The 26,405-nt window shown below is 42.4% G+C and overlaps 4 protein-coding genes across 5 annotated transcripts; 1 reads left to right on the top strand and 3 right to left on the bottom strand.

Moving 5' to 3' along the window:
* The first annotated feature begins 10,348 nt into the window (after window positions 1–10,348).
* Window positions 10,349–14,837, top strand: badb (BCL2 associated agonist of cell death b). The gene is made up of 4 exons (XM_076086932.1): window positions 10,349–10,518; window positions 11,316–11,468; window positions 11,713–11,924; window positions 12,024–14,837. Exons 2-4 carry the CDS (start codon window positions 11,324–11,326, stop codon window positions 12,159–12,161), a joined length of 495 nt encoding a protein of 164 aa, XP_075943047.1. The 5' UTR covers window positions 10,349–10,518; window positions 11,316–11,323; the 3' UTR covers window positions 12,162–14,837.
* A 61-nt stretch (window positions 14,838–14,898) lies between these two features.
* On the bottom strand, window positions 14,899–17,393 carry LOC142945983 (putative oxidoreductase YtbE). The gene is made up of 6 exons (XM_076086931.1): window positions 17,240–17,393; window positions 16,725–17,026; window positions 16,403–16,548; window positions 16,134–16,273; window positions 15,893–16,051; window positions 14,899–15,752 (listed from the first exon to the last, which is right to left on the bottom strand). The coding sequence occupies exons 2-6, from the start codon at window positions 16,973–16,975 to the stop codon at window positions 15,573–15,575; spliced, it is 876 nt and encodes a 291-aa protein (XP_075943046.1). The 5' UTR covers window positions 16,976–17,026; window positions 17,240–17,393; the 3' UTR covers window positions 14,899–15,572.
* A 1,616-nt stretch (window positions 17,394–19,009) lies between these two features.
* LOC142945982 (putative oxidoreductase YtbE) lies at window positions 19,010–21,121 on the bottom strand. The gene is made up of 6 exons (XM_076086930.1): window positions 20,968–21,121; window positions 20,451–20,752; window positions 20,129–20,274; window positions 19,860–19,999; window positions 19,619–19,777; window positions 19,010–19,472 (listed from the first exon to the last, which is right to left on the bottom strand). The coding sequence occupies exons 2-6, from the start codon at window positions 20,699–20,701 to the stop codon at window positions 19,293–19,295; spliced, it is 876 nt and encodes a 291-aa protein (XP_075943045.1). The 5' UTR covers window positions 20,702–20,752; window positions 20,968–21,121; the 3' UTR covers window positions 19,010–19,292.
* A 2,332-nt stretch (window positions 21,122–23,453) lies between these two features.
* Window positions 23,454–26,085, bottom strand: LOC142945985 (glyoxal reductase-like). 2 transcript variants are annotated; one of them, XM_076086935.1, is made up of 6 exons: window positions 25,909–26,085; window positions 25,323–25,609; window positions 24,882–25,027; window positions 24,494–24,633; window positions 24,253–24,411; window positions 23,454–24,124 (listed from the first exon to the last, which is right to left on the bottom strand). In XM_076086935.1, exons 2-6 carry the CDS (start codon window positions 25,559–25,561, stop codon window positions 23,945–23,947), a joined length of 864 nt encoding a protein of 287 aa, XP_075943050.1. In that variant the 5' UTR covers window positions 25,562–25,609; window positions 25,909–26,085; the 3' UTR covers window positions 23,454–23,944. The 2 variants fall into 2 exon arrangements, with proteins under 2 accessions (XP_075943050.1, XP_075943049.1); XM_076086934.1 differs by having other exon boundaries at window positions 25,323–25,612.
* Between the last annotated feature and the right edge of the window lie 320 nt (window positions 26,086–26,405).

Consider the following 26,405-nt stretch of genomic DNA (forward strand, 5'->3'; position numbering starts at 1 on the left):
CCTACAGACATTCAACGTTGGCTTCTTTTAATCACGGCTGCAGTCCTTCCCCTACTATCCAAGTCATTAAATATTGTAACCAGGACGAATGAAATGAAAACACAGTCTTTCCCTGATCCCAACCAAGTTGTTTTTGGGCCTGAACCTAACAAAACTCAACCAAAGTGCTTATATGTGTTGTTATTTACATATGGGTTTCCTCCCCATATGTCTGTTGAACAAAATGGTAGTGCTTCGAGAGAAGCCTTCGCTCTAATAAAAGGTTGCTCCAGAACTGGTTGTAGATGGAGAAAAGTTCCAACAACAATTTAATACAGGCTGTAACTGCAAGAGTTTAAATTGCCCTTCTTGCCAGAGAAACCAAAAAAAAGGAAAATATAGCATTGAGAGGGGTCGATGTTTCATTTTAACATTTAATGCTACAAGTAATTAATTAACTGTTCTAAAATGAACCACAGACAACTTATATCATCCAACTGGAAATGCCAATTGTTCTACTGCTGCAGGGTGAGTCCCAATTGATTGGAAGGTAAAGGTGATACACAAACACAAGCATCTAATACTCACAATGCAGACATGAGGGCTTCGAGCCCTCATGTCTGTTTCTGGTGGATAAAATGCTGGTTAATGAACTCATTGTCATTTAAACAAAATAAATGAACATAATCCAAAGACTTTCAAAGTAAAAATGATAGAATAACTATGATTACACTCCAAAATTCTCCATCACATACCTTTCCTGACGCCGCTGTGTTTTCTCCTCTCAGCACAGCATCATATCATTACCAATTCAGAGCCTCTTAACCCTCCCCCATCGCATCGTAGCGTGTATCTGCCGGCCTCACTACTACATTGCCAAACAAACTACAACAATATCTTCAGAGAAAGCTACATTTCTACCCAGTTTCTATGGCAATGAGAGCATAAGCAGAGCCTTCTGTCTTACTGCCGTAACATATCTGATCTGATGACGAGAACACGGCGCATATTTGAAAGCAGCCGTGTGAACCGTTTCTGCCTGCAGGATAATTGCTGTTTTCCATGAAATATTAAGTTGGCTCTTTAGCTTTAGACTCATGGAAATGGGGGCCCCATCTGTTATATAACAGGATAATTCGAGTTTAGGTTTCATGTAATCTCGTTGTGGTTTATTAGTATTAGTCCAAAAATAGGTCAATAAATTGGTTTTGCAATCATTCACACATTCCATTTCAGAAAAGGCTAACTTTCTAGAGACCATATTTCATTTTAATATTAGCCACATTACCCACTTTGTTGTGCCACGCCAGTAAACTAGCTCCAATTAGAGATGCATTCAGCGTGAACAATGTAACACTCACACTTTTGCCCTTTATGCTCTCTTGCTGCTGATGCTCACAGCTCAGCTTTGCATTTCAAGAGTAAAAACTCTGATCGTAACAGTATGATGGGGTACATTAAATACATACAATAGCCAATTATCTATTCATTTATTAGGTTTATGAGAAAAAAATGTTCTTTTCCAAACTTACGCGAACATGTTATCATGACATCATTACCTCTTGATCAATTCCTTTTTTTCCCTCTGGAAATAATGAGAATTTCCACATGTGCAATACATATTTTACCTCAGATATACCACGTTCTAATTAGCCACGGTCACACTAATTTTGAAGTGAGGCCTATTAGTTGGTGCTAAAATGACAGCGGTCTTCCAAATGTCCATGCAGATATATACACACTCAAAGCCCGAGTGGGAAGATGAAAGGTTAGGAAATAAAAGTAGAAAATGAAGGTTTCCTGTGGTACCAAAGCTGCAGGCTGTGACACCTGTAGAAACACTTCTTAAGAGCCCCAGTTTTCGAGCTTCCTTTGGACCGACTCCCTGGATGAGCGTACATGCTGCTCTCTGTCATGCATTCCACACTCTTTGGCAGACAAATAGTTGGCGCTGCACAAAAGTTCTTCCTCACACTGACTTGGCCCTGTTGCTGCTCCAGTACCTTTTGTAGTCAATATGAGCTGGTTTACACTGGCTACATTCGATGTACCCAACAGTAAGCACCAATTCAACACACTTGCTACCCTGTTGTTTTCTGTTGTGGGGAGGATTATTAAGAACATTAGAGCGATAACCGAATGTTCCAGTACAGCAGAAAATAACGGCTGTACTGTGCAGCTCCCAAGTGTAAATGTGCTTAAAGAATTTGTTCGATAAGGAGATTGGCACCATTTGTATGTCCGTACGCTAAATAGAAGCTAGTGCCAGCAGCCAGTTAGCTTAGCTTAGCATGAAGGCTCTGAAAACCGGAGGATATCCCTAGCCTGGCTCTATCCATAGGTAACAAAATCCACCCACAAGCACCTCCAGAGCTCACTAATTGCCACATTATATATTCTTTGTTTACTTCATATTTTTTTTAAAAAGCATAGTGTATAAAGTAAGAGCCGTGGTTATGTCGCTGGATAATTCTTGGCCAGGCGCTAAGCTAACCAGCTACCTTTAGCCTTGTATTTAACAGATAGATAAAAGAGTGGTATAAATCTTCTCATCCAACTCTCGGCAAGAAAGAATATTTCCAAAAATGTCAAACAGTTCTTTTAAAGCCAAGACGACATCAACTGTTTGACCTTGTTAGATCGTTTTCCATATCACAGCCTGCACCTATTTCACAACAAGTGAATACAAAACATGAACTTCTAGTTTCATACTGCAATCACATCGCTTTCACTTCTTGGAATGGCATATTCTAGTGCTTTCCAAAGAGTGTCATAATATGTAGTGACGAACCTTAACCGCTCATACCAGCACAGGCTGACATGAGTTTGTAGCAGGGTGCTGCTGAGCCTGTGTGATTAGAGAAACTGCCTTCAGTAAATAAAGGCTAATAGAGGCCAAACTCCCCAAATCCCATTTGAGAATCCTCTCATGAATGTCTGACGACAGCTCAAATATTGGACATGATTACACAGTAGCCGACTAATCAAGCCATTCTGCTTTATCTCTCATCTTACAAAGCATTGTTGGCTCCTGATTATTCATGAGCCGCCTCAGACTCATTGTGTCAGGCCACTGAAGCAATTGTAAGTCATGCTGAGTATGGTCCATAGGGGAGCTGTGAAACACAACCAAATGACGATGAGGAGGATTGCCAGCAAATGAGCCTTGATAATTTGCTGGCCACGCTACACTGTTTTCCCCTCACACCAGCTAAAATATGCAGGATAATACATTCCATCCGGCTTGTACATACACACTCAATGTCATGTCCAAACACATGTAACCGCACACGTGGATTCTGAATTACAGAAACACACACGCTCCCACACCCACTGCTTGATCGCTTTCTGTCCACGCGAGGTCATTACAGCGCTAACGGCCGTACTTGAGCGCCAAAGCATCTATTCGCTGTGGCGTCCTGTTATTAGGCACCTCGTCAATCACAACAAAATTCAATTGCTAAGTGCTTACATGGCTCTGGGGTCGATTGTTTCCTTCACAAACACTCACAAACTCTGTGTACTGTAGCAACCGTGGCTGTGTCCATCCACTGAGACACACCGTACTATTTTAGCAGATGCATCGACATTCAAACTGGCATGTCCTGATGCTCCGACATGCACAGACACACTCAAAACACACACACAAAATATTCATATGAGACGAGGACCACCTCCACCTGTCTGCTGAGTTATTGATCGGCGTTAAAATGGAGCTGCTGATCAATCAGGAGACTGAAACTAATCAGAAATGCAGAATCCCTGCATGTATCCTGCCTGATCTTATTGTAACTCATGAACATTTAAATGCACCCTGAAGACCAGAGGATGTCTGCGTTACCAAAAGTGGCACGGGGTTGGAATGCCGACAGCAAAATGAGAAGTATTTTCTTTCGATCAGTCGTCTATCTGACGTTCATCGTCACCATAATGAAAATATGTCTTGTCTGAGCGTCTTCTGCCTCTTGTTGCTGTTGTGTAATTCTACCGGAAAATTCACAAAGGAGAAGTTGCTGCAAGTGAAACAAGTCACAGGGAAGAGTTCACTGTGACTGTGAGAACGGGATTGCAACATGCATTTTTGCCACTCCACTCAAAAAAGGCTAAATTCAAACGTATTGTTAGTAATTAATAGCACATACTGGTCTACACTCAGCTTCAAATTGTGAGCTAACCCATGTGATTTTCATTAATACTGATGCACAACATAAAGATAGTGCCTCTAACTTTGTCTCTGCTCATCCGCAGGCAGACACACAAATATTAAAGGGGATATATCATGCTCATGTTTCTATTCTGGGTTTCTACTAGCACATGTTTGCATGCTTTAATGTTCAAAAAACACGTTATTTTTCTCACACTGTCCGTCTGAATACACCTGTATTCACCTTCTGTCGGAAATGCTCTGTTTTAACGCCGGGTTGTCTTATTTCACAGTTTGTGGGTTTATATGCACCCTAGATATCCAATAAAAGCACTGAAAAAGTGAGCCGTCTTCCCCTTTAAATAAAAACATACATACAGGTGTAACATTTCTTATTCACATGCACATATACGCATGCACCTGTGCTCTCTCTCTCTCTGTGTGTCTAACACACACATTCACGCAGTTCAATATAACCTAGGGGTGTTGCAAGGAAAATGGTCCCAAAGTGCAATTCATCACTTCTGTCTCCTCTGCTTCTTCTCCCCTCAAGCAATACTAACCTTTCCCGATGATTCATAGGACTACACACAAGCGAGCTCACATACACTAACACACACACACAAATACAAACAAGCGTACAGATACACACATTTTGCATTTTTATATATACCTCTTGTATTAAAGTCGCAACTTGGGGCTTTACGATTGATGTATCTCTCTTTGCAGACATTTTGACTTGATAGAAACGTCCAACAGCCTGCAGCAGGGACTGGACCCACAAGGATAGAGTTGAGTAATATAATGGGCTTTAAAGAGCAAAAAATACTTTGGGTTATTGGCAAATGTATTCCAATTCCTTTCCTTATAATGATGGCCATCTATCACTGCCTTTATTTCATTATTTGTATGCAGATTTGTATTGTTATGCTAATGGTACAGTTACTTATCCCATTGCTGTTCTGCTGACTGGGACTTGCTGGAGCCAGCAGTCAATGTAAGTTCTCATTAGGGTTCCCTGGTTTGTTAATGTAATTGTTCTGCTCCCTCAACAGTGTTTAAGAGCACTTTTATAACTCTGCGAAGAGAAGTGCAATCAGGGTAAAGCAGAAGTCGAGTGCAGCGTGAGCCTGAGAGGTGTAATCACTCATGAATGGCACCATTCCGTGTCTCCAAACACCTTGCGTGATATAAAGCTTTTATCTCCAAGAACAAAGTCTGAAAATGTGAAATGACAGTCACCCCAAAAAAGTTATTGTTGATTTTTTTAGTTTGTTCTTGTTTGTGGTCAGGCTCTTAAGATTCTGTTTCCACCTGACTGAGTCCAACAAGCAGCTTGTCTCCATCAAAGCACATCAATTAAACAGGGGCAATGACGCCATCAGCTAGCAAACCCGACGTGAACTAGTTCAGTCAGCAACCCAGATACACAATGGGGGAGGAAATGATTGTGGGGGGGGGCAGAAGAGGGAGGCAGAATTGAAGATGCGGGAAAGGGAGGCAGAGAGAGACAGAGCACGGGGGACATTTGAGAGAAGGGGGAGATAAACCAGAGAAAGGCAGTAATGGACAAAAAGCGATGGAGGCGCGAGGGCAGAGAAATTGAAGAAGAGACACAATGAATAAAAGGGGGAACTGCTGAGCATCTGGGTGAAATGAGGAAGATGGGGGAGAGGATTAAGGCAATGAGGAAGACAGACCTACTAATGCAGATACCATTTATTCTCATTCGGGCTGAAAATGCGTCTTGTTTTGTACCATGTTGCGCCTCTCCACCCAATTTCCTGCCTCTCATCACTGTCATAGCAAAACAAATAAAATCTTTAAGGAGGATGGATTACCTCTCCTTGTGAAGGATGGAGAGGAAAACAGAGGCTTGGAGCACAGCTGCTGGAAGTGTCACCTGACCTAATAATTGCTTTGATACGATGCCTTTGATTAGCAGGTTGACAGGCATCATAACGGCAGACTAAAGATATAATATCAAAATATTGTGCAAAAAATAAAGCAGCCGTTGTTTTGGTTTTCTAACTGCATGTTAATTTTCACTCCTTCCGGCTAAAAAAAAGGCAAAAATTGTCTGATGTTGGCATTTGTAAGTTACGTAACATATATATAGGTAGGGTAGGAATTTGGCTTCATTATTTCGCCGGTGCAGTCAGAGAGACTGAGGGGAAATGACACAAAGGTTAAGGTATTTTTTTTTAAAACTAAAAAATACTGAGCTTTTGAGAAAAACCTCCAGGGATGGAGCCCCAGAAGCCAACCCATGATTTTAGTAAAAAGTAATCAATCTCATGTATTTTGTCTTATACAACAAAATCAGCACCTATAAGATAGTGATAGAAGATTTCAGCGATACAGTAAATTATGATTTAATTGGGCAAGAGTATTGGCTTTACTGTATGGCACTGTACTGTATGGAGGCTCAATGATAACTAAGGGAAGCATGAAAATATGATTTGCCGCAGGCAGAGCTTTACCGTGGTATACATAAACTGATTAGCCAACAAAAGCTAAATTAACTGCAGACAATTAAAGCAGCATTGTGATAATGACTAATGATATCTAATGCTTACTTAATGATCTATCACTTAGTTGCAGCCAGCAGACGATAATTAAAAACCTGAACTTGTACACGGCTTCAGCATGCATTGAATCGGAGGTTAGAGTCTGAGCAGCAGGACATCCCATCCATATCATCATCTTGTTTCGACAGCCTGAGTTAGACAAAGACTACACCTATCATCAGACTACATAATGACAGGCATGTACCATGTGTACGCCTCAAAGTTCACATATGGTGTACATGTGTTTCAGACCAGCACGTATATATGTATATCTACAGTAGCTCTCTGAGCACACATACCACTCCAACCACATGAAAACAGCCTAAAACGTAATTGATGATATTAGAGAGTTGAAAAAGGGGGCCGGACGAGAGTGTGGGTGGCTTGTAAGTTCACAAGATAGATATCAGGCATGGGTAGGTGTGTGTGTGTGTGTGTGTGTGTGTGTGTTTGTGTCCATTAAAGTCAAGGCAGATGTTAATTACAGTTTTTAACCTTTAGCTAAGCCAGGGCATGGCTTGTTGAGCTGGGCCTTTTGGGGTTGTTGTTTTTTATCCACTGGAGCCAAAGTCAGCAACCCATTTTTAGTCCCAAACTTCAGTTTAAGAAGAGCTGGGTTACAAGCTGCACAAGGGCGGAGCTGGATGGAATTAGAAAGCTGCCATATGCCGGTCTTGTGATCACAGAGTGACTTAGTTATACAGCGAGGGAGCGGTCCGTAGATAATGAGCATGTTCTGAGAGAAATGACCAAAGGCCCAGAGTTGAATGAGGGGGCTGGAGGAGAGCATTCACTCTGATGTAGGTTAAGATTGCTCCTTCCCTGTTCCTGTCTCTTACACCTGTGCCTTTCCTCAGATGTATGTCTCTTGGACTCTTCTTTATTCTATAGCAGCCTTCCAAATCTCTTACATTTACTGCCACCTCTTCTGCTCTTCTATTACCCTAATTACACTTCTCTGATGTCTTGGTCTGTCTTTACATTTGATCCTTCCTCTGTTGCTCTTTCAGTTACTTTCCTCCCTCCATGTCTGGCACACACTGTCTGTATTTCGGGTCTGCTTCTCATCTTTTTCGGCATTGGGAAATCCATTTTATTTTCTTCTCTCCAAGCTCTCCCACTTCAAATAATTCAAAACCTGCTCTGCATCTTGCTCAGCTCCCACGTAGACTGAACTGGGGTCTGCAGAGAGGGGAAAATGCTTGAAAGGATGGTGATTGAAGCAGCGGCGGCGGCAGACAGACCGACAGGCAGGCAGTGTCCTGGCATTAAATTGGAAGGCATGTTTTGGGAGCCGCTTGGAAGCGCTGCTGCGTTTGCTCTCAAACTGCCACACAGACAGTCACACACACACACACACACACACACACACACACACACGCACTGAGTGGTGGTTTAGAGACAGTGTGGGAGTGCATACGCCTCCGTTTCCCAAAATAACCGCCAGATGAGGGGCAGGGAGGCAGGGCGAGGTTTGTACAGGAAGATATAAATGGATGCTAATTGTATGGCTCCTTCAGCTTACACTGAGATCCAGCAGACTTAAACACAAACACACTCTGTCCGGGTATGTGTGTGAAAAAAAAGGATCCTGCTTGTGAGAGAAACTGTGTACACACTCTTTTGGATGGCAGCTTTATGGCGTTAAAATGCTACAAACGTAGTGCATACATGGCTTTGCTCACACACACACACAGCACATACAGATTAAAATGGATAATAATTATATGGTTCTCAAATGCCCCCCCCCCCCCCCCACCCCCACCCCGAGTCCGACCAAAGAAAGAACTCCCATGTATTATTTCTATAATCCCTCCAAAAATAGAGTTCAAAAGAAGCGAGTCTCAACAGTCATTTTCTAGAGCTGCACTATCCTCGCACCCGAAAGCCGACTGCGCGGACTCTGCCTGTTTGTCTAAGCTTAGAAACTCACATTAGTTCTATTTGGATACACTGAATTAGAAGAAGATGCATCACATCGCCTCGGATCCCGCCACAGTTTTCCACAGAGATAGTTCGCTCCTCCTACTCAAGTGTCACTTACTGACTTTGCAAAATAGGCTAATTTTGTTTCTAATCTCACAAGAGGCTCTCAGTGCAAGAGAGGGGAGTCAGAAGAATGGTGTCGAGGAGGAGAGGAGGAATAGAGGCAGCAGATATAAATGATAGATAATTACATGGTTGAATCTCCTGCGTTGATGTGAGGAAAGTGCAAGAGGGCAAATTAGAGAGACGAGCAGTATAGAGGATGCACAGTGCCACACGCACCATGTGTACAGTATTGCTCTGTTGTAACTGTTTTGTTCAAACAATATGAGACGGAGGACATGTTTTTCACACAAGCAGCACTGTCAAAAGCATCACTTCTGCAGTGCCAGCTTTTTTCAGGAAATGAGAGACAGTATTTTTCCCACTGACGTAGATTTTATAACGCAATTGGTGTGGGCAACACCAATCCCGACATCATGAAACATTTTCCACGTTGCAAAATATGTGGATTTTTTTTCCTTTCTTTTTCGTTCTCGCAGGAAACCACATGACCTGTGACAGGAGGTGAAGCAGTGTGACCAAAGAGGAGCACTGCTCAGCTAACATTAGAAAAGATCCGCTTGTGGGCGTACCTCGCCACCTGCTGCTCATACACGGTATGACAACTGATCAGGATTTGTACTCTTCTCCTCTCACGAAGGAAAAAGGAAAAAGAGAGGGGACAAGAACACAAGACAAGATTCAGCGAGACGAGCTTCCATTTCTTTGTTATCAGTTTGGTGGATGCCTAACACATCTTACCACAAATATAAACTGATTAAAATTACTCTAAAGGATGATTATTTTCTCATTTTCAGTGTGAGACAGTATAATCGGTGTGTTTACACTTGCATGTGCTGGCTCTTGGCCCACCCTCTCTTTATCAGCCTCAACATCTGACAGAAACAAATCTTACATAACTCTTGTGCAACATGGGTTCTGCTCTTACTTTTGATTCACCTTTAGCCTCAATCTTTTTTTATGTTGTCTGTCTCCCTATCAGAGAGAACGAGTCAACACAGGCAAAGGCAACCAAACATGGCCCAAGCCCAAACTTGTATTTCCACAAGTCTTTAAAATACTTCCATTTTATGCTACCTTCTACTTCTACCCCACTACATTTATGAGGCAAATGTTATACTTCTTACTCCACTACATGTACCTGACTTTTTAAGATACTTGTAAAACAGATGATCATTTTATAAAATATGATGCATTCTTATACATTAAACCACCAAACAGTATATACTAAGTAGGTAACATTAGCTCCACCTCGACCAGCTACAACATCAATATGTTGTTTACACAGTAATACATCACTAATTATATTCAAATAAAACAATATATATATACCTCTTAAAGGAGCCATTATGTTACATAATAAGTCTAAGTAATGGCTTTTACTTCTAATAGAGTAACCTATTATAAAATGGTGGTATTACTACTTTTATTTTAGTATAAGATCTGAATCCCAACACTGCCAGATATGTGAAAATAGGTGGATAGAAATATTAATGGCCGGACTTCAGTCCATATTAAATCCTGCTGCGCCTCTACACCGAACGCTACGGTAAGCCGGTAACACAAACAAAGCCGCAGCCCAGTCCTAGCTCGCAACAGTGACGTCAGCGCGCAGCGGCGGTGCACTGACGCGCGGGGATTGGGTGAGCGAGGAGCTAAACGGTATTGTACCGAAAAAGAGGACAAGACGCCGATAACAAAAACAACAGCTGCGGCCACATGAGGCCGACTGAGCATACACTCGCACTTTTCGGGCTGAAGCTATAAAGACTCCGGGTAAGGAAACATATTCATACTTTTGTCTTGAACACACTGCGGTGGCTAATTTAGCCCCTCGGCAGCTTCCGCCCTGAAGGAAGTTTCTTTTGTCTTCTTCGGTCAACAACAACAAAACAAGCGAGCCAGTTGTGTTGACCGGAGAAGAAGGAGTAATGGCTCGTTTTAATAACAGTGGAACAACACGTCGTTAATGGTATCAAATATGGCTCCGTGTTGTCGAAACTAGTCGGTTATGTGGCGGATTGTTGGTGTGAATACCTTTGGACTGGTCTCACAGCAGGGACAGGTAGGCTGCTGGGTGTGTTAGATGGGGGCAGCATCAGAGATACAATGGATGAGGCCATTTTATGATTCCTGAATAATTAGCTAATGTGCTGCTTGGCAGTAAAATGGCAGCACAGTTGTCCTCAAGAGGTTTTGTTGTACCTTGCTCTTTGTAATCTTTAAAATAGAGATGGGGATGAATGATTTCATTTTATTTGTATGGACAACATACTGTATGTGTTTCCAGGTCTCTCAAACAGGTCAAGTTTAGGGCAACACTAACATTAGCCAGCTGTGGTCTTAATAACATTGACACTTATTAATATATTCTTGGAGATAAGCATGAAATAAAGCAGATAAAGTTACTGATCGACTAAAGAAATCTTAGTCGATTAAGAACAAAAACAACCGGGGGGCAGCCTCAGTGTACAGCGTGTGCATCTACTTAGTCATTTCCGTGTAATGTACATAAGTTCAGAGGGTTTTAATGCATCCCTGTTTCTAATACTTCCTGAATCTTTCTTCTCCAGATGTCACGATGGCTGCACACTTCACCATTTCCGACAGCGAGTCAGAGCCATCGGAGGAGGTAGAGGAAGGAGAAAATAACCAATTATCGTCTGTGCAAGAGCAGCAGCTTCTTCAACGCCACTCCCTCACCCTACCTGAGCTCAGGTTGCCAGGTAGGAAATCTCAAAGCATTGTGGGAAAGGGGGGGAAATTCAACCTAAACCCACGACTTCTCTTTTGCTTATTATCGATAGCTGCAGTAATCGTAGGAACAGAAAGCGATAAAGTCATCTGTTCCAATATAGTTTTCTGCAACAGCTGCTGCAATGCAGATTCTGTTTCTTGGCTTTGTCTTTTGGGCCTAATTTGGAAGAAATCAAATCTATTACAAACCCCTCTCACCTTTGCCTCCCTTAGCGACGGGTCGAATCAGGCTGAACTCAGAGTCCGTCGCTTCCACGGCCTCCCGAGACGAGGAGCTCTGGGTAGACGAGGCTGGCACTCCCACCGACGGCGCTCCGTTCAGAGTGCGGTCCAAGTCGGCTCCCCCCGCTTTGTGGGCAGCCAAGAAATACGGCCGGCAGCTCCGAAGGATGAGCGACGAGTTTGACAGCCTGCTAGACAAAGGGGTGAGAGCGAGGGGGTCAGAGGATGGAAGGAGCGTTTTAAGGGGTTTTCCCTACTAAAACCAATTAGTTTATTTCTAACTTAATTTCTATTTGGCGCAGGAAATGAGGAGGGTGAAGAGTGCTGGGACGACCAAACAGATGCACCACTCGACAAGCTGGTGGAGCTACCTCTTCAGTCACCAGGAGATGGAGGGAGAGAACAACCACCATGAAAACCACGCTCATCGCACTGAATAGGCACCGGGGGGGGGGGGGTTCGAAGGAATCGATGGGAATGAGAGGCGAGCAGTGGGAGGAGCCAAGAGAACAATTGTGAGGAGAACAAAAAGAGCTGCTCTGAGAAAGGACGGATGAAAGGTTGGTTGGAACAAAAATCCAAAAGGCACGGCTGAGTGTCATGCCGTTTTTATACGTCATTGGTTAACTACATTTAAATAAACTTTTTTGTATCGGTGTTGGTTGTGGTGTTAACGATATTGCTGGGCAGCCCACTGTGAAATGGTGAAGGTCGGTCAGGATGGACTGTTGGCTATCTGAACCCCACAGAACGGATACAACGATGGGCCGAGAGAGGAGAGATGATCTCTTGAACACAAAGAAAGATAGAAGTGGATCTGATAGGTGGCCACTAACCACTTCAGTTGTCTCTCCCGTCGACACTATGCAATATACTGTAGATGGAGAGATGCATGCACTGAAATCAAAACACCTGACTTTTAGAGGCCTCCTTGAATGCTGTTAGAATTTCCTTCCAGGAAACCAGCAATGACGATGTGTTACTAATGCTGGTTTTGCTCTGCTCCACACGTTTGTGCTTAAATACAAGCTGAGACTACTGCAATAGTGTGCCACAATGAGCTGAGGCAACAGAGGAAAGAGTATAAAAAGGGAAGGATTTCTTTTAAAGTATACAACTCGGGGGGCCATTATCCAACTTCCCGTTCTACTACCTGCAAGCCAGTACCATTCAAACGACTGTACTCGACTATCATTAACTGCTTTATATCTCAAATTTATCAAAAGAAGAACAATCTTGTACAAGGACAATCTCCGACGACGATGCAGAAATACTATCTTTTGTAAAACTTCAGGGTTAGATTATATCTGAAGAGAATTAAACATGCATATAAAAGCACAAACCGATATGAATCTATCTTTTTAAAAAGCCTTGGATGAGCAAAACAAAAAAAAGACATTGGAACTTTTATGTGTAAATATGTTGTGAATATTCTATTCTATCAAATTTCAGGGGTGGGGGTTATGAGCCAGACATTTATTTGACAAGTTCCTATTTTACAAGGTGACTGTGCTCTTTAATACGTTTGGCCAACCTAGCAATAGGCAGTGTACAATCCATGGCTGTTGTGATAAATGTTATGTGGGTGGGGATGAGTTAACTGCTTTACGAGGAGCCAACACACACACACACACACACACACACACTAGCTTTTGGCCCCATTTATTCAGGACCCGGTGCACAGAGAAGATGGATTTAGAGACTCTTAAGTCACATTGAAACACAGGTGGAAGGGGAACGTAAACTTGGCTTTTCCAAACAATTTGTGACGTTTGTTGAATCAGTTGCCAGTGCGGTTGGGTTTATCAGCTGTTCACTCTGATCTGCATTGGGATGTGAATAAAACGGGATCTCAATCTATCAAGCCTCAAGGTCTAGGAGTGCTGATCTGAGGCGACATTTGTTGTTAATGTATTATATTCAGGCTTTTAAGGACTACCCGGCACATACTACACACAATATGGCATTTGTGGGTGTTATTATTATTGCTATTAATGATTATACACCACGATTAGCACCTCTACACAGCTTGGGGAATATGATGAGGCTATTTGTGACTTGTTTATCGATATGTGATTATTGAACACGGTGATAGGTTTGTTCTACTTGTGTCTTACTCTCTTCCTCTCGACTTGTAGGGTTGAGTTGTGAAGTGCTCGGGTGTGCAGGCTGAGCGGGGATGCGTTTGTATGCTTCTTTAAAACTTTTTCTCCACCTTTTTTTTTTTTTTTTTTATAGATTTTCCTAAAACTTGGTTCAGGACCGTTTTTTAAAATCAGAGAATTCTAGACAATCTGAATGGCACCACCGGTTTTTAAGATGTATCTAAGTCTACCGACATGTTTGGTATCGTGCAACCCTGACTGTGTAAGTACGACGTATTCACTGAAACATTTTGGTATAAAGCTTCCAACTCAATTAATATGGTTAGACTATGCTGTTACAGAAGTGACTCAACCATTTTATGATATTGGATTTCTCCCACACACTAACAGGGACATTAGGAATGGGTATTCAAGTAGTTGTGCCGTCATGAGAAATAGTGTTTTACTCTTCAGTCACTCAGATCTGTAGCTGTACTTGACACAAGCAGCTGGCTGAGAGAATATGTACACGGTGTCGAGAGCTCGGGGCCCGGATATGAATATGAAATTTAAGATTTTAATATTGTCATGAACTGCCTTGAACATGCTGTAACCTGTGATGTGAAGCCGCATAACCGGCCTTGTCTGTTTACCCAATTACCGCCTTAAACTTTACAGCTCGCTGTCACCTATTGCGCTGAAGAAAACAAAACAACACAATAAATGTGGCGGTGCGTGAGAAAAATATTACGATGGCGAGTGCTGGAAAAGCCATTTCAGAGGAAGTCATGTTGTAATTTTGACTTTTAAAAACATGTGTGGCAGAGAACACACCCTGGCCTGGCCACCTGGAGTTTTGCAACCATCCTTGGTATTACTTGAATCTACAGATGTGTGCGGAGAACTTTGCATTGTAAAATTTCTTTTTTTTTTTGGGATTCTTTCTCATTTTTTTAATGACTTTTGTAAGTTTTCTCTACAGCTTTGAAACTTCTGGTAGATGCTGTCCTGAATAAATAATTTTAAGAGTGATTTTAAAGTGAGTCTCTTGTGTTATTCTCTGTACAATTCTCCAGCAAACAAGGACACTATCAAAAGGCCATTTTGTTTTTATTGCGAATTTGTAGCAATTCATTAAATGTCCTAAAATGATGGCACATTGACAGATTTGTTAACAGAAAATAATTTTTTGGGGGGGGGTCAGTAAGCAACACATGTACTGCCTGAAAAGGATCAGTGTTTCATGGCATATGGGTCACAACATACAGGACGAGCTACTGGCCAATGTTGTCTAAAATGCTACTTAAACCTTTAGATATCTCAGTACATACATTTACCTAAATCCTCAATACATTCGCCCAATGTGCTTGCTGTCTAAACTCCAATTTCCCACTTTCTCTGGTGGTGGTGTCCCGCCACTGTATCGCTGCCCGGTCAGAGCTAAACAGCAGCAGCATTAAAGAGCAGAGTTCCCACTGTCTTTAAATGCACCATATGTTCGCTTTATAGGCCTACCTATTTCAAACAGCTTCGATTAAATCTTGGAAAAAGGGGGAAATATTATGGGAAAGCTTCGAAAATTCACTAGTGATGTGTGGAAACCCTGGAAGAGGCATCATGACAGGACAGTGTGTTGTATTTTCGATATTATTTCCCCTGTTTTTATGTTCATCTATGTCCATCTTCCTTTATTGTAAAGCACTTTGTCTTGCATATCTTGTATGAAAGGTGCGATACAATAAAGTTTATTATTCCACTAGTGGTTTATCAAACCACTAGTGATGCATCCCGACAGTATTTGCGGCCACAGTCCAAAGCTGACAGTCTGTCCATGTCTGCGTCACTCAGTGTGAAGTCAAAAAGCCTGGCATTGTCCTTTATTCTGTCTGGATTTGAAGATTTCGGGATCACTGGGACGCCCTGCTGCACAGCCCAGCGCAAGAGGACCTGAAGGGGAACAAAAGACCTAAATGTTTACCTAGTGTGTGTGCTAAAAAATCTTTATTGAAAACTGTGTCAATAAGGCTTGCCCAAAAATACATTGCGTGTGTGCGACTGTTTGTTTGTGTGCGTGTGTGTTTGTTTACCTGTCCAGGGGTGCGTTCACAATTCTTTGCCACCTCCAAGACCACAGGGTCAGTGACCAGCTCTCCTTTCCCTAAGGAGGAGTACGCTTGGAAACACACTCCATACTCCTTACACACTTTCCTCAGCTCGGTCTGGCACAGCTTGGGGTGAAACTCTACCTGAAGAAACAACACAAAATATATAATGTAAGTATATTATTATATGCGTCATCCTTTTTCCTTTCCCTCTCGTGCATTCTACCTGTAGCAGTGCAGGAGGGACTTTGCAGCTCTGCATCAGTTCTCTCATGTGTGCTGGTGTGTAGTTTGACACTCCGATGGCCTTCAGCTTCCCCTGGGCATGCAGCTCCTCCAGTGTGGCCCAACTCTGAGCTCGGTTGCCTGGAGTCAAATATTAATTAGGAGCTCATCATCAGTGTTACTCAAGTACAAATACATTGTGGAGGAGGAAAGAGAGAAGCATATATGTATATACACAGTTTATGTTTCCAGTGATTCTGGACTGTTCACCTGGGTTGCGTTGGTCAGTCACATCCAGACCCTCTGTGCCAGGCCAGTGGATCAGGTAGAGGTCAATGTAACCCAGGTCCAGCTGAGACAGGCTGTGCAGGGCTCCTTCCATGGCTTTCTCTCCCTGATCCTTGGGGTCCAGCTTACTGCAGGGAGAGAGAGAGGGGTTGTTCAGAATTGTAGACTTTACCTCAGAGTCAAACTTCACTGAGCTTCAGGTAAGATCTCTGAGAGGAAAACCATATGATCGGAGTATGACACCAAAGCCCGTACGCTGACATGCTGTGCTCTTTAGGAAGGCCTACGAGCCCATGTACCTCACCTGGTTATGAACACATCCTCTCTGGTTAAGCCATGTTTGGGCAAGAGCTCCTTCAAGGCTCGGCCCAGCTCAGCTTCATTCTGGTAGACGGCTGCACTGTCAAAGGCCCGATAACCAGCAACCAGCGCTGCGTCCACAGCCCGGTTCACATCTTCAGGAACCACCAACTTGTAGGTCCCCAAACCCAGGAGGGGCATGTGAAGCCCTGTGTTTAGGAGGACAGGGGGGATACCGGAGGCAGGGGAAGACATCTGATCTGAAAGGAACTTATAGCTTTTGTACCCTGTTTGGACTTCCCAACACTGTTGAAGAGAGAGGGGGGGGGGGGGGGGGAGTGAGCAATAAATGGGAGATATGAAACACACTCCAAAATGACATTAGTACTGTTTGCTGGGTGTCAAAGTGGAGGACAAACACCGTTACAACGAACCAACATTTGTGCCGCTTTATAACATTGCAAAGCTATTATGTTAGCATTGCTACAATGGCGCCGTTTATTCGTATTTTCATCTCACCTTGCCGGCGCTCTCAGCTGAATTATTTTAAAGTAGAGGTGCATAAACCGACGATAAGTGTGAAGTAACGGAAATTCCACCTTGCGTCAAACTTTACACATTAGAGGAATGTTTACGACTAGGCATACGCTTTACGGCAACACGTGGTAAACTGACATGTCATGTGACAGCAACCTGTGTGTGTGTGTGTGAGAGAGAGAGCGAGAGAGAGAGAGAGAGAGAGAGAGAGAGAGAGAGAAAGAGAGAGAGAGAGAGAGAGAGAGAGAGAGAGAGAGAGAGAGAGAGAGAGAGAGAGAGAGAGAGAGAGATTTATGACAGTATTTAATATGTAAATGGTAACTGCCGTAACTGATATGTTGCAGTCAGCAGTATAGCCTACTGAAGTTTGTCCAGTGGTGTATAAAGTACCCAAAAGCCATACTTGAGTAAAAGTAAAGATACCTTACTGGAAAATTACTCCAGTAAAAGTAAAAGTCACCTATTAGAATACTACTTGAGTAAAAGTCTTAAAGTATCTGATATTTATTGTACTTAAGTATCAAAAGTAATTTTCTGATATTAAATGTACTTAAGTATTGAAAGTAAAAGTACAAGTAAATGCTGTTAATAAAAAAGCAAAGGGTCAGAATTTTGAGAATTATGAAGTTTATTCTTTTAAGTGCTGTGGCACCATGACCAAGGATAAGGAGCTGTGTTGACAATAATTGGGTTGGCTGTGATCCATCCAGGAGCAACAATGTTCAACATAATATATTGTACATAAGTATACTTTTGCATCTACTATGAACTTATCATAATTCTCCGAAAAGCAATATGACACTATGAAGGAGTTGTAACAGTGCGTTTATAAGTATGCTCATTCCGACTAGAGGATGTAGAGGGCAAATGCATAATATTGTGTTCAGCAAAAAATATCCACTTGATGCATCAGGTCAGTGTTGTGAGAAAGGACACCTGCCTTGTAAACTCCTATGGGCCTGATTTGAACACAATAGGCAAAGGTTTTGCTCAAGCTGAATCTGCAATTGGGCGACTGCTACCATCATAACTCCATCTGATCATCCACAAAATGACTCAAATATCAAAACATGATCAATACTAAAGCAGCACCGAAAGTAACAACCCAGTCATTACTTGAAACTGAAAAATGTCCTGTTCATCTTCAAAAGACAATTCTACTACAATGTAGCTTCTTTACATTCTAATAGAATGTAAAGAAGCTACATTGTATAGAATGATTCTATTGAAGTTATTCCTTTTTTAAATGTTTTAGACGAGTCACTAATCACTTTAAAAGAGTGATTATAGCTGATTTAACTTACAGACATGAGATTGATCTTCTCATGTCACTCTCTTTATACAATGATATAAATTCATCCCCGTTTTATTGATATCTTACGAAAAGTTACTCCTCATTTTTCGTGCGTTTTTCCTGCAAAAGTCCAGCAACATGAGTCAGTTTTCGCTTGTTACATGCATACTGTCTTTTCAAAATAAACTTCCATCTTCACAGGAAACAACTAAGGTTTAGGCGATGAAACTACTTAGTTAGGTTTAGGAAAAGATCGTGGTTTGCGGAGAACTTTGCATTGTAAAATTTCTTTTTTTTTTGGGATTCTTTCTCATTTTTTTAATGACTTTTGTAAGTTTTCTCTACAGCTTTGAAACTTCTGGTAGATGCTGTCCTGAATAAATAATTTTAAGAGTGATTTTAAAGTGAGTCTCTTGTGTTATTCTCTGTACAATTCTCCAGCAAACAAGGACACTATCAAAAGGCCATTTTGTTTTTATTGCGAATTTGTAGCAAATCATTGACAATTCAAATGTGAACACAAACAGCTTCGATTAAGTCTTGGAAAAAGGGGGAAATATTATGGGAAAGCTTTGAAAATTCACTAGTGATGTGTGGAAACCCTGGAAGAGGCATCATGACAGGACAGTGTGTTGCATTTTCGATATTTCCCCTGTTTTTATGTTCATATATGTCTATCTTCCTTTATTGTAAAGCACTTTGTCTTGCATATCTCATATTTATTATTCCACTAGTGGTTTATCAAACCACTAGTGATGCATCCTCACAGTATTTTTGCCCACAGTCCAAAGCTGACAGTCTGTCCATGTCTGCGTCACTCAGTGTGAAGTCAAAAAGCCTGGCATTGTCCTTTATTCTGTCTGGATTTGAAGATTTCGGGATCACTGGGACGCCCTGCTGCACAGCCCAGCGCAAGAGGACCTGAAGGGGAACAAAAGACCTAAATGTTTACCTAGTGTGTGTGCTAAAAAATCTTTATTGAAAACTGTGTCAATAAGGCTGGCCCAAAAATACATTGTGTGTGTGCGCGTGTGTGTGTGTTTGTGTGTGTGCGTGTGTGCGTTTACCTGTCCAGGGGTGCGTTCACAATTCTTTGCCACCTCCAAGACCATAGGGTCAGTGACCAGCTCTCCTATCCCTAAGGAGGAGTACGCTTGGAAACACACTCCATACTCCTTACACACTTTCCTCAGCTCGGTCTGGCACAGCTTGGGGTGAAACTCTACCTGAAGAAACAACACAAAATATATAATGTAAGTATATTATTATATGCGTCATCCTTTTTCCTTTCCCTCTCGTGCATTCTACCTGTAGCAGTGCAGGAGGGACTTTGCAGCTCTGCATCAGTTCTCTCATGTGTGCTGGTGTGTAGTTTGACACTCCGATGGCCTTCAGCTTCCCCTGGGCATGCAGCTCCTCCAGTGTGGCCCAACTCTGAGCTCGGTTGCCTGGAGTCAAATATTAATTAGGAGCTCATCATCAGTGTTACTCAAGTACAAATACATTGTGGAGGAGGAAAGAGAGAAGCATATATGTATATACACAGTTTATGTTTCCAGTGATTCTGGACTGTTCACCTGGGTTGCGTTGGTCAGTCACATCCAGACCCTCTGTGCCAGGCCAGTGGATCAGGTAGAGGTCAATGTAACCCAGGTCCAGCTGAGACAGGCTGTGCAGGGCTCCTTCCATGGCTTTCTCTCCCTGATCCTTGGGGTCCAGCTTACTGCAGGGAGAGAGAGAGGGGTTGTTCAGAATTGTAGACTTTACCTCAGAGTCAAACTTCACTGAGCTTCAGGTAAGATCTCTGAGAGGAAAACCATATGATCGGAGTATGACACCAAAGCCCGTACGCTGACATGCTGTGCTCTTTAGGAAGGCCTACGAGCCCATGTACCTCACCTGGTTATGAACACATCCTCTCTGGTTAAGCCATGTTTGGGCAAGAGCTCCTTCAAGGCTCGGCCCAGCTCAGCTTCATTCTGGTAGACGGCTGCACTGTCAAAGGCCCGATAACCAGCAACCAGCGCTGCGTCCACAGCCCGGTTCACATCTTCAGGAACCACCAACTTGTAGGTCCCCAAACCCAGGAGGGGCATGTGAAGCCCTGTGTTTAGGAGGACAGGGGGGATACCGGAGGCAGGGGAAGACATCTGATCTGAAAGGAACTTATAGCTTTTGTACCCTGTTTGGACTTCCCAACACTGTTGAAGAGAGAGGGGGGGGGGGGGGGGGGGAGTGAGCAATAAATGGGAAATATGAAACACACTCCAAAATGACATTAGTACTGTTTGCTGGGTGTCAAAGTGGAGGACAAACACCGTTACAACGAACCAACATTTGTGCCGCTTTATAACATTGCAAAGCTATTATGTTAGCATTGCTACAATGGCGCCGTTTATTCGTATTTTCATCTCACCTTGCCGGCGCTCTCAGCTGAATTATTTTAAAGTAGAGGTGCATAAACCGACGATAAGTGTGAAGTAACGGAAATTCCACCTTGCGTCAAACTTTACACATTAGAGGAATGTTTACGACTAGGCATACGCTTTACGGCAACACGTGGTAAACTGACATGTCATGTGACAGCAACCTGTGTGTGTGTGTGTGAGAGAGAGAGCGAGAGAGAGAGAGAGAGAGAGAGAGAGAGAGAGAGAGAGAGAGAGAGAGAGAGAGAGAGAGAGAGAGAGAGAGAGAGAGAGAGAGAGATTTATGACAGTATTTAATATGTAAATGGTAACTGCCGTAACTGATATGTTGCAGTCAGCAGTATAGCCTACTGAAGTTTGTCCAGTGGTGTATAAAGTACCCAAAAGCCATACTTGAGTAAAAGTAAAGATACCTCACTGGAAAATGACTCCAGTAAAAGTCACCTATTAGAATACTACTTGAGTAAAAGTCTTAAAGTATCTGATATTTATTGTACTTAAGTATCAAAAGTAATTTTCTGATATTAAATGTACTTAAGTATTGAAAGTAAAAGTACAAGTAAATGCTGTTAATAAAAAAGCAAAGGGTCAGAATTTTGAGAATTATGAAGTTGATTCTTTTAAGTGCTGTGGCACCATGACCAAGGACATGGAGCTGTGTTAATAATTGGGTTGGCTGTGATCCATCCAGGAGCAACAATGTTCAACATAATATATTGTACATAAGTATACTTTTGCATCTACTATGAACTTATCATCATAATTCTCCGAAAAGCAATATGACGCTATGAAGGAGTTGTAACAGTGCGTTTATAAGTATGCTCATTCCGACTAGAGGATGTAGAGGGCAAATGCATAATGTTGTGTTCAGCAAAAAATATCCACTTGATGCATCAGGTCAGTGTTGTGAGAAAGGACACCTGCCTTGTAAACTCATATGGGCCTGATTTGAACACAATAGGCAAAGGTTTTGCTCAAGCTGAATCTGCAATTGTGCGACTGCTACCATCATAACTCCATCTGATCATCCACAAAATGACTCAAATATCAAATCATCATCCACAAAATGACTCAAATATCAAAACATGATCAATACTAAAGCAGCACCGAAAGTAACAACCCAGTCATTACTTGAACCTGAAAAATGTCCTGTTCATCTTCAAAAGACAATTCTACTACAATGTAGCTTCTTTACATTCTAATAGAATGTAAAGAAGCTACATTGTATAGAATGATTCTATTGAAGTTATTCCTTTTTTAAATGTTTTAGACGAGTCACTAATCACTTTAAAAGAGTGATTATAGCTGATTTAACTTACAGACATGAGATTGATCTTCTCATGTCACTCTCTTTATACAATGATATAAATTCATCCCCATTTTATTGATATCTTACGAAAAGTTACTCCTCATTTTTCGTGCGTTTTTCCTGCAAAAGTCCAGCAACATGAGTCAGTTTTCGCTTGTTACATGCATACTGTCTTTTCAAAATAAACTTCCATCTTCACAGGAAACAACTAAGCTTTAGGCGATGAAACTACTTAGTTAGGTTTAGGAAAAGATCGTGGTTTGCGTTAAAATATCTACGGAAGTGGCGTTGCTTAAGTACGGAAGTCACGTCACAAATAAATCAACATTGGCTTCTCGTTTCACACACGGCACAAACTGCGGCCTCCTGGAGGAAACACCAGTGTTTGTTTGACCCATCCACCTCTCCTCATCACACCCGTCCTGTGTGGAGTTCTACTCGTGTAGTCGCTCGCTAGCTATAGCATGTAGCATCCTGGGCATCACTGGGAATCTAAACACCGCGGATTTGAGAGCACTTGTTTTGCGCATTAACGTGATTAACCAATGATTTAACCTGCAAGCTAGGACCACTGATTCACCAAACCTGCTTGCTTGCAGTCTCTGTTCCACCACAGTCCCCGACGTTGGTCTCATGATTCATTTTGTTTCTAAAGATAGATTTGATTTTGTAGCGAATAACGAAGGTTTCAGGGGAAATGTATCGGAGTCAAAGTATCAGTTTTCTTTGCAAAATGTAGTGAAGTAAAAGTAAAAGTCAACACAAATATAAATAGTAAAGTACATATATCCAAAAAAACGACTTAAGTACAGTAACGAAGTATTTCTACTTCGTTACTATACACCACTGAGTTTGTCCTTACTAGCTAACCTAGCTAAACCAATTCCAACACTTTCAGTGATGTTATGTCGTCTTGTCCTGTATTTTGGTTGCCCTCTGAACCAACAGGCCATTAATATATAAATTAATCTGATTATTTTCTGATTTTGTTGTCCAAACCTTATGTAAGCCAGACCCCTGCAGGCCTTCTCCTCCCCTTTCAATGAAACTTGATTCTTCAAAGCTGGTATTTTTTTTTTACGGTAAGATGGATTTTCTCTACAGCTGTGAAACATCTGGTATGTGCTGTCCTCAATGAATGATAAGAGAGATTTTAAAGTGAGTCTCTTAATTGTGTAAATCTTCTGTAATTCTCCAGTACAAAGGACACTTTGAAAATTGCATATTCTTTCATCTCAAATATGTGGTAATACATAGACAGCTCAAATGGGAAAGCTAGAACACAAAAGCCACCGTATTGTTTGTAAGAGTATGATTAAAGATCAGCGTGAGGCAACAAAGAATATGGAAGTAGTCTTAAAATGTTGGCACATTAAATACGTTTTTGTTCAGGATACATCTACTGCCTGAAAGGGCTCAGTGTTTTATAGCACATGGGTCACAATAGACAGGAGAACTTACTCGCCAATGTTGTACAAAATCATACTTGAACTCTCATACATTTGATCTAAATCAATACATTCACCCAATGCGTTTGTTATGTAACTGAGCGTTCTAGTGGTGGTTTCCCACCACTGCATCACTGCCAGTCAGAGCCAAAGAGCAGCAGCATTTAAGAGGCATCATGGAAGACAACATGTGTTCAAATGTGTGGTCTATCAAGCGACTTCTGATGAATCCCAGCAATACTTTTGCCCACAGTCCAAAGCTGACAGTCTGTCCATGTCTGCGTCACTCAGTGTGAAGTCAAAAAGCCTGGCATTGTCCTTTATTCTGTCTGGATTTGACGACTTGGGGAGCACTGGGACGTCCTGCTGCACAGCCCAGCGCAAGAGGACCTGAAGGGGAACAAAAGACCGAAATGTTGTTAAATTGTTTTGAACACAGAGAAGGTTGTAGTCATAGGCTGGCCCAAAAAGGCCATTAATCAAGATGTGTGTTTGTGTGTGTGCGTGTGTGTGTTTACCTGTCCAGGGGTGCGTTCACAGTTCTTTGCCACCTCCAAGACCACAGGGTCAGTGACCAGCTCTCCTATCCCTAAGGAGGAGTACGCTTGGAAACACACTCCATACTCCTTACACACTTTCCTCAGCTCGGTCTGGCACAGCTTGGGGTGAAACTCTACCTGAAGAAACAACACAAAATATATAATGTAAGTATATCATTATATGCGTTATCCTTTTTCCTTTCCCTCTCGTGCATTCTACCTGTAGCAGTGCAGGAGGGACTTTGCAGCTCTGCATCAGTTCTCTCATGTGTGCTGGTGTGTAGTTTGACACTCCGATGGCCTTCAGCTTCCCCTGGGCATGCAGCTCCTCCAGTGTGGCCCAACTCTGAGCTCGGTTGCCTGGAGTCAAATATTAATTAGGAGCTCATCATCAGTGTTACTCAAGTACAAATACATTGTGGAGGAGGAAAGAGAGAAGACAGCTTGAATCTTATCTCTTAGTAAGTGGAGCATGTATTCATAAAACATTCAGCTGGTCAAAGAAAAAAGATGCTTCAAGTTATTTAACATATTGTTTTTAGATAATTGTACATACACAGATGTTTCCATGATATTTTGGTACATGTAGAAAAACATTGACTGTTTACCTGGGTTGCGTTGGTCAGCCACATCCAGACCCTGTGTGCCAGGCCAGTGGATCAGGTAGAGGTCAATGTAACCCAGGTCCAGCTGAGACAGGCTGCGCAGGGCTCCTTCCATGGCTTTCTCTCCCTGATCCTTGGGGCCCAGCTTACTGCAGGGAGAAAGAGAGAAGGGTTGTTCAGAATTGTAAACTTTACCTCAGAGTCAAACTTCACTGAGCTTCACATGGTCTCTGAGAATGAAATGCTGTGATCTGGGTCTCAGAATCAGAAACGGTTTATTGCCAAGTATGTTACATATACAAGGAATTTGGCCTAGTAATTGGTGCGTGATAATAAATATATACTAAACATAGTAAAAGACGTGTGTATGATACCAAAACCAGAGAGGCATGCCCTTTTGAGTTTAAGCTACTTCAATAAGGACATTCAACCCACATACCTCACCTGGTTATGAACACATCCTCTCTGGTTAAGCCATGTTTGGGCAAGAGCTCCTTCAAGGCTCGGCCCAGCTCAGCTTCATTCCGGTAGACGGCTGCACTGTCAAAGGCCCGATAACCAGCAACCAGCGCTGCGTCCACAGCCCGGTTCACATCTTCACGACCCACCAACTTGTAGGTCCCCAAACCCAGGAGGGGCATCGGAAGCCCCGTATTTAGGAGGACAGGAGGTGTAGAGGACATCTGATCTGAGAGGCACTTCTTATTTCTGTACCGTTGGTCTACCCAGCACTGCTAAAGAGGGAGAGAGGGTTGAGTGAGAAATGAAGGAGAGATTTTCTTCTTTACAGAGGAAGGTCAGTGTTGTGATGCAGCAAATGAGTACCAATGATGCTGCAAATTTCTGGTGTTAGACCGCTGAAACGTTCGTAACATTAGCTGTTAGTACAGTGTTACAATGAAGACACTAGGAGTAGGCCTACTATGTGACAGCGAGTAGGCGAGTTGTTAATTAACTTACAATACCATATTATGGAGTAGGAACGCCATCAGGATGCCATCGTTAACAATAAATAATATTTTCATCTCACCTTTTGGGTCTTTTCAGCTGAATTCCTTCGAGGGAAGCGAGGACTTGTTGCGTATTCACAAAGCGATACTTAATAAAAAGTCACGAGCTACAAAAAGGCAAAAAAAAAAGCATCTAACTCCACTCTCTCACCGAGGAGTGTTTACAACTACCACTTCCTGCTACACGTGGTCAGCTGACAGTCATGTGACATGTTGGGGGGGTGGTTTTTCCTCCGTCACCATAGTGACACCTGCTCTGACGCCGCTGATTGGAAGAAGATCTAGCTAATCATTGAAGGCCCACCCGACCGGAAGGCGGGAATTCGCCTCCGTCCAGCGAATCTCGAGCCGAGTCAGACGTTTGATTGACGGCCGCGGTATTAACCGTTAATGTCCCGTTGGAGGCTGAAGTTAGCTTGCTGGAGGACCCACCAATTTCATGCTCGCCATATCCTCTAGATATTACGGTAATTGTAAGAGAGCGCGAGAGAACCAAACATTTCTGAGCCTTTAGAAT

Source organism: Anarhichas minor, unplaced genomic scaffold (assembly GCF_050575085.1).
Source record: "Anarhichas minor isolate MPS153535 unplaced genomic scaffold, ASM5057508v1 ptg000009l, whole genome shotgun sequence".
NCBI classification, from domain to species: Eukaryota; Metazoa; Chordata; class Actinopteri; order Perciformes; family Anarhichadidae; genus Anarhichas; species Anarhichas minor.